The sequence below is a fragment of the Triticum dicoccoides genome, chromosome 2B (genome assembly GCF_002162155.2).
Source record: "Triticum dicoccoides isolate Atlit2015 ecotype Zavitan chromosome 2B, WEW_v2.0, whole genome shotgun sequence".
In the NCBI taxonomy this organism is placed as follows: domain Eukaryota; kingdom Viridiplantae; phylum Streptophyta; class Magnoliopsida; order Poales; family Poaceae; genus Triticum; species Triticum dicoccoides.
Window position 1 is genome coordinate 706,055,853 of NC_041383.1, and position 11,859 is coordinate 706,067,711.

The 11,859-nt window shown below is 43.6% G+C and overlaps 1 protein-coding gene across 1 annotated transcript; it reads right to left on the reverse strand.

Annotated features, from left to right (window-relative positions):
* Positions 1–9,076: 9,076 nt before the first annotated feature.
* On the reverse strand, positions 9,077–11,239 carry LOC119368409 (acetylserotonin O-methyltransferase 2-like). The gene is made up of 2 exons (XM_037633683.1): positions 10,451–11,239; positions 9,077–9,512 (listed from the first exon to the last, which is right to left on the reverse strand). The coding sequence occupies exons 1-2, from the start codon at positions 11,237–11,239 to the stop codon at positions 9,207–9,209; spliced, it is 1,095 nt and encodes a 364-aa protein (XP_037489580.1). The 3' UTR covers positions 9,077–9,206.
* Between the last annotated feature and the right edge of the window lie 620 nt (positions 11,240–11,859).

An 11,859-nucleotide genomic window follows, 5' to 3' on the forward strand; every position in this document is an offset into this window, starting at 1 on the left:
ATGTTGTTCAATATGCTTACCGTTACTAGTCCAATCTTGTTTCGACGATATTGTGGGATGAAGCGGCCCGGACCGACCTTACACGTACTCTTACGTGAGATAGGTTCCACCGATTGACATGCACTTGGTGCATAAGGTGGCTAGCGGGTGCCAGTCTCTCCCACTTTAGTCGGAACGGATTCGATGAAAAGGGTCCTTATGAAGGGTAAATAGCAATTGGCATATCACGTTGTGGTCTTGCGTAGGTAAGAAACGTTCTTGCTAGAAACCCATAGCAGCCACGTAAAACATGCAACAACAATTAGAGGACGTCTAACTTGTTTTTGCAGGGTATGCTATGTGATGTGATATGGCCAAAAGGATGTGATGAATGATATATGTGATGTATGAGATTGATCATGTTCTTGTAATAGGATTCACGACTTGCATGTCGATGAGTATGACAACCGGCAGGAGCCATAGGAGTTGTCTTTATTTATTGTATGACCTGCGTGTCATTGAAAAACGCCATGTAGACTACTTTACTTTATTGCTAAACGCGTTAGTCATAGAAGTAGAAGTAGTCGTTGGCGTGACAACTTCATGAAGACACGATGATGGAGATCATGATGATGGAGATCATGGTGTCATGCCGGTGACAAGATGATCATGGAGCCCCGAAGATGAAGATCAAAGGAGCTATATGATATTGGCCATATCATGTCACTACTCTATTTGATTGCATGTGATGTTTATCATGTTTATGCATCTTGTTTACTTAGGACGACGGTAGTAAATAAGATGATCCCTTACAAAATTTCAAGAAGTGTTCTCCCCTAACTGTGCACCGTTGCTACAGTTCGTCGCTTCTAAGCACCACGTGATGATCGGGTGTGATGGATTCTTACGTTCACATACAACGGGTGTAAGATAGTTTTACACAGCGAAAACACTTAGGGTTAACTTGACGAGCCTAGCATGTGCAGACATGGCCTCGGAACACGGAGACCGAAAGGTCGAGCATGAGTCGTATAGTAGATACGATCAACATGAAGATGTTCACCGATGATGACTAGTCCGTCTCACGTGATGATCGGACACGGCCTAGTTGACTCGGATCATGTGATCACTTAGATGACCAGAGGGATGTCTATCTAAGTGGGAGTTCATAAGATGAACTTAATTATCCTGAACATAGTCAAAAGACTTTTTGCAAATTATGTCGTAGTTCACGCTATAGTTCTATTGTTTTAGATATGTTCCTAGAGAAAATATAGTTTGAAAGTTGAAAGTAGCAATTATGCGGACAGTAGAAAGCTTATGTCCTTAATGCACCGCTCAGTGTGCTGAACCCCAAACGTCGTTTGTCGATGTTGCGAACATCGAACATACACGTTTTGATAACTACGTGATAGTTCAGTTAAATGGTTTAAGTAGAGGCACCAAAGACGTTTTCGAAACGTCGCGGAACATATGAGATGTTTCGAAGGCTGAAATTGGGATTTCAGGCTCGTGCCCACGTCAAGAGGTATAAGACCTCCGACGATTTTCTTAGCCTGCAAACTCAGGAAGAAAAGCTCAATCGTTGAGCTTGTGCTCAGATTGTCTGAGTGCAACAATCACTTGAATCGAGTGGGAGTTGATCTTCCAGATGAGATAGTGATGTTTCCCCAAAGTCATTGCCACCAAGCTGCTAGAGCTTCGTGATGAACTATAACATATCAGGGATAGATATGATGATCCTTTGAAGTATTCGCGATGTTTGACACCGCGAAAGTAGAAATCAAGAAGGAGCATCAATTGTTGATGGTTGGTGAAACCACTAGTTACAAGAAGGGCAAGGGCAAGAAGGGATACTTCATGAAACGGCAAATCAGCTGCTGACCAGTGAAGAAACCCGAGGTTGAACCCAAACCCGAGACTAAGTGCTTCTGTGATAAGGGGAATAGCCGCTGGAGCAGAATTACCCTAGATACTTGGTAGATGAGAAGGCTGGCAAAGTCGATAGAAGTATATTGGATATACATTATGTTAATGTGTACTTTACTAGTACTCCTAGTAGCACTAGGGTATTAGATACCGGTTCGGTTGCTAAGTGTTAGTAACTCGAAATAAAAGGCTACGGAATAAACGGAGACTAGCTAAAAGGAGAGCTGACGATATGTGTTGGAAGTGTTTCCAAGTTTGATGTGATCAAACATCGCACGCTCCCTCTACCATCAAGATTAGTATTAAACCTGAATGGTTTATTGAATCTCGATCGTAGTGATACACATGTTCATGCCAAAAGATATAAGATAGTAATGATAGTACCACTTACTTGTGGCACTGCCATGTAAGTCATAATGGTATAAAACGCATGAAGAAGCTCCATGTTGATGGATCTTTGGACTCGCTCGTTTTTGAAAAGTTTGAGACATGCGAACCATGTCTATTGGTATATATGCATGAAGAAACTCCATGCAAATGGACCATTTGAACTCACTTGATTTTGAATCACTTGAGATATGCAAATCATACCACATAGGCAGGATGACTGAAAAGCCTCGGTTTTAGTAAAATGGAACAAGATAGCAACTTGTTGGAAGCAACACATTTTGATGTGTGCAGTCGAATGAGTGCTGAGGCATGCAGTGAATATCATTATGTTCTTACTTCACAGATGATTCGAGTAAATGTTGAGTATATTTACTTGATGAAACACAAGTCTGAATTATTGAATGGTTCAAGTAATTTCAGAGTGAAGTAGCAGATCATTGTGACAAGAGGATAAAATGTCTATGATATGATCATAGAGATGAATATCTGAGTTACGAGTTTTGGCACACAATTAAGACATTGTGGAAATTGTTTCGCAATTAATACCGCCTGGAACACCATAATGTGATGGTGTGTCCGAACATCATAGTTGCACCCTATTGGATATGATGCATACCATGATGTCTCTTATCGAATTACCACTATTGTTCATGGGTTAGACATTAGAGACAACCACATTCACTTTAAATAGGGCACCACGTAATTCCGTTGAGACGACACCGTTTGGAGAAACCTAAGTTGTCGTTTCTTAAAGGTTTGGGGCTGCGATGCTTATGTGAAAAAGTTTCAGGATTAAGCTCGAACCCAAAGCGGATAAAATACATCTTCATAGGACACCCAAAACAGTTGGGTATACCTCCTAATTCAGATCCGAAAGCAATATGAATTGTTTCTACAATCGGGTCCTTTCTCGAGGAAAGGTTTCTCTCGAAAGAGTTGAGTGGGAGGATGGTGGAGACTTGATGAGGTTATTGAACCATCACTTCAACCAGTGTGTAGCAGGGCACAGGAAGTTGTTCCCGTGGCACCTACACCAATTGAAGTGGAAGCTTATGATATTGATCATGAAGTTTCGGATCAAATCACTGCCGTGCCTCGTAGGGTGACAAGGATACGTGCTACTTCAGAGTGGTACGGTAATCCTGTCTTGGAAGTCATGTTGCTAGACAACAATGAACCTACGAGCTATGGAGAAGCGATGGTGGGCCAGGATTCCGATAAATGGCTTGAGGCCATAAAATCCGAGAGAGGATCCATGTATGAAAACAAAGTGTAGACTTTGGCAGAACGGCTCGATGGTCGTAAGGCTAATGAGTACAGATGGATTTCAAAAGGAAGACGGACAATGATGGTAAATGTCACCATTAAGAAAGCTCGACTTGTCGTTAAGATGTTTTCCGACAAGTTCAAGGAGTTGACTACGATGAGATTTTCTCACTCGTAGCGATGCTAAGAGTCTGTTGAAATTATATTAGCGATTACTGCATTATTTATGAAATCTTGCAGATAGGATGTCAAAACATTGTTTCCTCGACGATTTTATTGAGGAAAGGTTGTATGTGATACAACCGGAAGGTTTTGTCAATCCCGAAAGATGCTAATAAGTATGCAAAGCTCCAGCAATCCTTCTAAGGACTGGAGTGAGCATCTCGGAGTTGGAATGTATGCTTTGATGATGATCAAAGATTTTGGGTTTGTGCAAAGTTTATGAGAAACTTGTATTTCCAAAGAAGTGAGTGGGAGCACTATAGAATTTCTGATGAGTATATGTTGTTGACATATTGATGATCAGAAATGATGTAGAATTTCTAGAAAGCATATAGGGTTATTTGAAAGGTGTTTTTCAATGGAAAGCCTGGATTAAGCTACTTGAACATTGAGCATCAAGATCTATAAGGATAGATCAAAATGCTTAATAATACTTTCAAATGAGCACATACCTTGACATGATCTTGAAGGTGTTCAAGATGGACCAGTCAAAGAAGGAGTTCTTGCCTGAGTTGTAAGGTACGAAGTTAAGACTTAAAGCTCGACCACGGCAGAATAGAGAAAAAGGACGAAGGTCGTCCCCTATGCTTAAGACGTAGGCTCTTCAGTATGCTATGCTGTGTACTGCACCTGAAGTGTGCCTTGCCATGAGTCAGTCAAGGGGTACAAGAGTGATCCAAGAATGGCTCACAGGACAGCGGTCAAAGTTATCCTTAGTAACTAGTGGACTAAGGAATTTTCTCGATTATGGAGGTGGTAAAAGAGTTCGTCGTAAAGGTTACGACGATGCAAGCTTGACACCTATCCGGATAGCTCTGAGTAGAGAGACCGGATACATATAATGGAGCAATAATTTAGAATAGCTCCAAGTAGAACAATTGTTTGGAATAGCTCCAAATAGAGCGTGGTAGCTGCATCTAGGAGATGACATAGAGATTTGTAAAGCACACACGGATCTGAAAGGTTCAGACCCGTAGACTAAAACCTCTCTCACAAGCAACATGATCAAACATAAAACTCATTGAGTGTTAATCACATAGTGATGTGAACTAGACTACTGACTCTAGTAAACTCTTGGGTATTAGTCACATGGCGATGTGACCTGTGAGTGTTAATCACATGGCGATGTGAACTAGATTATTGACTCTAGTGCAAGTGGGAGACTGTTGGAAATATGCCCTAGAGGCAATAATAAAAGTATTATTATTATATTTCCTTGTTCATGATAATTGTCTTCTATTCATGCTATAACTGTATTATCCGGAAATCGTAATACACGTGTGAATACATAGACCACAATATGTCCCTAGTGAGCCTCTAGTTGACTAGCTCGTTGTGATCAACAGATAGTCATGGTTTCCTGGCTATGGACATTGGATGTCGTTGATAACGGGATCACATCATTAGGAGAATGATGTGATGGACAAGACCCAATCCTAAGACTAGCACAAAAGATCGTGTAGTTCATTTGCTAGAGCTTTGCCAATGTCAAGTATCTCTTCCTTCGACGATGAGAGCGTGTAACTCCTGGATACCGTAGGAGTGCTTTGGGTGTATCAAACGTCACAACGTAACTGGGTGACTATAAAGGTGCACTACAGGTATCTCCGAAAGTATCTATTGTTTTATGCGGATCGAGACTGGGATTTGTCACTCCGTGTAAACGGAGAGGTATCTCTGGGCCCACTCGGTAGGACATCATCATATGCGCAATGTGACCAAGGAGTTGATCACGGGATGATGTGTTACGGAACGAGTAAAGTGACTTGCCGGTAACGAGATTGAACAAGGTATTGGATACCGACGATCGAATCTCGGGCAAGTAACATACCGATAGACAAAGGGAATTGAATACGGGATTGATTAAGTCCTTGACATCGTGGTTCATCCGATGAGATCATCGTGGAACATGTGGGAGCCATCATGGGTATCCAGATCCCGCTGTTGGTTATTGACCGGAGAACGTCTCGGTCATGTCTGCATGTCTCCCGAACCCGTAGGGTCTACACACTTAAGGTTCGATGACGCTAGGGTTATAAAGGAAGTTTGTATGTGGTTACCGAATGTTGTTCAGAGTCCCGGATGAGATCCTGGACGTCACGAGGAGTTCCGGAATGGTCCGGAGGTAAATATTTATATATAGGAAGTCCTGTTTCGGCCATCGGGACAAGTTTCGGGGTCATCGATATTGTACCGGGACCACCGGAAGGGTCCCGGGGGCCCACCGGGTGGGGCCACCTGCCCCGGGGGGCTACATGGGCTGTAGGGGGTGCGCCTTGGCCTAAATGGGCCAAGGGCACCAGCCCCTAGAAGCCCATGCGCCAAGATATAGGAAAAAGGGGAGAGTCCTAAAGGGGGAAGGCACCTCCGAGGTGCCTTGGGGAGGATGGACTCCTCCCCCCCTCTTAGCCGCACCCCTTCCTTGGAGGAAGGGGCAAGGCTGCGCCTCCCCCCTCTCCCCTGCCCCTATATATAGTGGAGGGGAGGGAGGGCATCCATACCTGAGCCCTTGGCGCCTCCCTCCCTCCCGTGACACCTCCTCCTCTCCCGTAGGTGCTTGGCGAAGCCCTGCAGGATTGCCACACTCCTCCATCACCACCACGCCGTTGTGCTGCTGCTGGATGGAGTCTTCCTCAACCTCTCCCTCTCTCCTTGCTGGATCAAGGCGTGGGAGACATCGTCGAGCTGTACGTGTGTTGAACGCGGAGGTGCTGTCCGTTCGGCACTAGATCATCGGTGATCTGAATCACGACGAGTACGACTCCATCAACCCCGTTCACTTGAACGCTTCCGCTTAGCGATCTACAAGGGTATGTAGATGCACTCTCCTTCTACTCGTAGCTGGTTTCTCCATAGATAGATCTTGGTGACGCGTAGGAAAATTTTGAATTTCTGCTACGTTCCCCAACAGTTAGACGATTTGAAATGAGTGCTCCACACTTGAGCAATGATGAGAGGTGATTAGAGATTAAATCGTCAAATAATTTAGAAATTTAAAAATTAGAAAAATCATCTTTTAAAAAAAATCAAAAAAATCCTTTAGTCCCGAAGGTCCCCCAGCCCCCGGCACGGGCTCGTCCCATGTGGTGAGCCTTTGGTCCCGGGTCGTGTTGAACCGGGACTAAGGGGGGGACCTTTAGTCCCCATCCTTTAGTGTCGGTTACAGAACCAGGACTAAAGGTCCCTGACGAACCGGGACTAGGGGTCGTTTTTCTACTAGTGTCATATGTTAACGATGATCTCGTTTTTCTGATCATGAGCATTGTTAATGTAGCAAGGATGCTATCAATATGTGAGAGCATCGTTGTCATGATAACAACATAGTTGGATAGACCCAACTTATGAATTACCGAGAAATATCATCATTGTTATGTTATTGGTACTTGATATAACTTATTCACGTTTGCATTGTTTCTTAGACCATGAGAATATTGCATATCAACATGCTGGATGGATATTTGGGGGTTTGCACATGTCACTCCGTAAATGGATGTGAATAAAGGTGACTTACGGGTATACCGGAAACATATGTCTCGGTAGCGATAGTTCAAGACTATGATTTGCTCCTCTCACGATAGAAAGATACTCTCTGGGCCCATTCAGTGTTATGATGTCATTATTGTCTAGCCAGACACTTGTGATTATGATCACGGGATACCGGAACACGAACACGAGTAAAGAGAATGAAATCGATAATGAGGATAACCAGTATAGTAATCAAGGAGATGACCACAGGGATGCTGATAATCTATCCTTGGGTTTCATAAAGGTACCGTGAAGCAAAGGGAATGGTATTCGTAAACAAAGGTTCGCTCGAGAACTTCATGAATATGCGGGATTTAATACGGGTGTCCAGATCCCACTGTTAACTATTGATCGGAAGGGGTTCCGGGTCATGTACGCTTATTTTCGAACCTGTAGGGTCACACGCTTAACGGATTCTATTCCTGATTATCGGAGAAAAATGAGAAATTAGTTAAAACAGCACCAAAAGGGTTTCAGATAGTTGCAAAAGTGTTACGTATGGTTCCAGAAGGGGTCACCGGAATGGGTTCCGGAGACATCCGAAAAATCCAGAATTTTATTTGTGGAAGAAAAGTGTGAAGGACCATCACGAGATGACGTCCCCTCGTGGGTCCATGAGGGGCCACATGGGGCGCCATGGGCTTTTGTAGGCCCTAGGTGTGATTGTGTAGCATAGATTTTTATTGTGTAGCACGTTCCCCTACAAAAGACTCAACAAGGCAACACCACGCCACCCCTCTTAGCGCACGCCAGCCGGGTCGAGGCTCATGCGATGGTGCGACAATGCTCCTGCTTGCCTTGCGGGGCTCGAAGAAGAAGAAGAAGTCTGTCCCCGCTCCAGTTGAGTCGTCGCTGAAGAAACTAAGGTAACTCTGGTGCCAACTTGCATGCATTTTTGTCTTACGGGAATAATACTCAATTGACTTATATGTACCTTTCCCTCCGCAGGACGGGGAACTCCGGGGAGGTGAGGGGTGGTGCACGGTGGTTACGTAATTTGCCTTAACTAAACTCTTCACCCCCTAAATTCAACGCAAGTGGCCCCACTCCTCTGATTTCCTCTAACCAAACATTGAATCCATTACGTAAATCACGTAGGAATTGCTATGTAGGTGTAGCATTGCTCGAGGTTGCGCATGAGGTGGTCTGACCCGAGGGGGAAATGCACCGAGGTGAGGGTCTCCTTCCCGCCTTGAATATCTAGTCCACATCTTGTTTCATTTCTCTTCTTAATCTTGATCCGTCTTGGCAAAATAAAACTATAGTTTGGGAGAGTATTCCAGTTTTTAAGACCACAACATTCATTGCATCAGAATGCAACAAAATATCCAATAACTCATTTTTTTGGGAAAACCATAGTGTTCTATGAATATTTACAATATAATTTGATACCAATATCCCTCTGGGTGTCTTTTTTGGAGAACCTATACCATGGATTTTGAACCAGTTTTTCATTGGAGAAAAGATGGCAAGGTATATTGATTGCTATCATATTTGCAAAACAGAACATTTATTTTATCAAAATAATCTGTATTGCTTGCTGTGGGATTTTGTGCAACCAACTTTTAGAGAATTTCATTAAGTATCTGTCAGGAGAGTAAGTATATAGTATGTCATGATGTTTCATATCTGAAACTTCATAAACCTTAAATGATTTGCTTCAAGTTACATATTTGAAATTTGATGAAACTGTCGAAAACTTGATACAACGCATATGAGATAGTGTAATACACAAGCCTGTCTTTATTACAAATAAAAAGGCAGCAGCGAGTCATTGAATTTTTCATGATAATGTAGACCACTTTCTATCTCAATTGAAATACATATGTGTTATCGTAGCCTGGTCTAGAAATGTTGACTCGTAGGACGAGCGTGTATTCATCCACGTCATGGTCTTATGGATAGAGTTCAATAATTTGTCGAAGCCCCTTGGTTGGTGTAATCTTATAGTCAGTGAATCCGGCTTCAAAGAAAATCTTCTTCCACTCGTAGTCCTCTCGCTCAATTCCATCGATGTTCATGATGTAGACATCGAACAAAACCTCAGTCTCTTTGGAGATGATTCCCTGCGACGAGCTTGCAGACCCAACCACAGCATCGATGATTATCACCTTTCCTCCTGCGTCCCTTGATGGGATTGCTTCCTTGCATCGTCGCAATATCTTCACACAATCTTCATCTTTCCAGTCATGCAAAATCCACTACAACATCACCCGAGTTATCTATACTACGTATAAAATCATGGAGTAAATACATGCTACTAATTCTGTAGCCACATTGGTTACTTCCTTCGTTTAAAAATATAATTATTCCCTATTAGGTCTCGTTAGTACAAATCTATAGCCAACAATTACATTATTGCTCAATACGCTTCCTCTTTTAATATATGTATAAATCTTTTTTAAATCCACATTCAATATTAAGTTTAACCAAGTTTAGTTAAAAAAATATCAACATATAGTTGTTTAAATAAACTCGGTTAAACCTCACGCTGTTTAAGTTTGCCCGGAATTTATACATCTAGAGGAACAACAGGACTAGTATAGAGTCTCGTGACGAAGTCAAAATTAACCATAAAAAGTATTTTTCAATTATAGGAATCTAGATAATGTTCTTTACTAGTAAGGTTAAACTTGTGATGGTTCATCAAAAAAATACTTCCTCCGTCTGTAATTACTTAAAGTTAAATTTCATAAAGTTTGACCAAATGTATCGAAATAAATACTTAATTTTATAATATAATAATTCATGCAGTATAAAAATATATTTTATAATTAATCTTTCGCTACATTGCCCTCCGATTCTAAATTTAAGCCTTTTTAGTGATTTCAATAAAGACTACATACGGATGTATATACACACATTTTAGAGTGTAGTCACTCATTTTGCTCTGTACGTAGTCTATATTGAAATCTCTAAAAAACCTTATATTTAGGAAAGAAGGAGTAGATGTTGACATTTTTTTATATAGGTTTGATCAAACTTTAGAAATTTTTATTTTGACTAAACCAAGATTAGAGGCTATTTGTGGGCACAGGGAGTACCCATATGATTCCAAATCAATGGAGAAGGCATCTCATGGGTACTGTGCGAGTAAAAACCTAATATGCTTTGTATTTGAGTTGGGGAGTACACGTACCTTGAGTAGAACAACGTCGGCGGGTGGGATGTACTCAAACATATCGCCGGCGACGAATGTCACGCTTTCATGGGCCGGAGCAGAAGCGACGACGTGAGGGAGATCCAGCACGCTGCACTTGAGATGTGGGAACGCACTTGCGACGGCAGCCGCCGTGGCACCATGGCCGCCGCCGACGTCCACTAGCGAGCCCCTCACGGCCCTCAACACGCTTGCTCCGCACTCCGTGAGGAGGTTCTTCACAGTAAAGCGGCTGTCGGCGTCCATGGCAGCCTGGAAAGCGGTGCCGGTCGTGGGGTCCGACGCGGCCATCTCCCACAACGTGCGCCCATTTGCCACCTCGAAGAGCGACATGGCCGTCGCCCGCTCGTCGGTGAACCACTGGCGCATGTCTGAGAGCGCCGCCACATAGTGCGGGTAAAGGAACCCTACCACCATGCGGGACAGGCCGCCCGAGACGAGGAGACGAGACACGCGGGTGAGCTTGTAGCATGCGGCGTCGCCGGAGCCAGAGACAGAGAAGACACCGGAGGTGGTAAGCACTCGCATGAGCCGGCGAAGGTTGGGGAGCTTCGTCGGGTGGATGCCGGTGTCCGTGGCGAGCTCGGAAGGGGTGGCGCCGCCCCCGCCGCGGCTGTGGATGGCATCGGGGATGCCGAGGTCGATGGCGGCCTTGAGCGCCAGCGACTTGACGAAGGCGAGGCCGTGGTGGTACAGCTCCAACTGAGCTTCGAGCAACTCGTCGCTGCTCATGGCGAGCTTGTCTTCTAGTTGGACGAGCGCTGCCATGCTAACGTGTGTAATGTACTACTAGCTAGCTTATGCGAGTTGTAGCGTCTATGCGCGTTGTCCTTGATTTATACTCCTGCTACGATACTTTCCTACCAGTTGGCTTGTACTCCCTTCGATTTCAAAATATAGTGCGTCCTCGGTTCTCATGCTTCAACGTTAATGATAAATTTAATCAACGAGACTAACTGCGGCGGGAACAAAAATTATATCAGTGAATTCGTATTCAAAAGAAGTTTTCAGTTATATATTTTTTGCTCCCGCCGTAGTCGATTTCGTTGGTTAAATTTATGGTCAAAGTTAAATCTCAGAAAGCGCAGACGCACTATATTTTAAAACGGAGGAAGTAGTATAATGCATTATTTGTCGGTCACCCGGGAAATATGAGACGCTGACAATAAAAGTGCACACGGGCCAACTGAAAACGGGACAATACATGCACTTTACTCCCAAGTCCCAACACGATTTCTACACTAGGCTAGGCTAAGGAAACAGTTCTCTCAAGGACCCAGGCTCAAAATGACGTGATAGCTCATCGCTTCATCCATATATAATCGAGGACGAATCTCCCGCTGCTGCTTCATCCATATATAATCGAGGACGAATCTCCTGCTGCTGCT

Coding starts and splice junctions, on each gene's coding strand:
- LOC119368409 (XM_037633683.1), bottom strand. CDS start 11,239: ATGGCAGCGCTCGTCCAACTAGAAGACAAGCTCGCCATGAGCAGCGAC. Junction 9,513..10,450: donor CCGACGTTGTTCTACTCAAG/GTACGTGTACTC, acceptor GTGATGTTGTAG/TGGATTTTGCATGACTGGAA.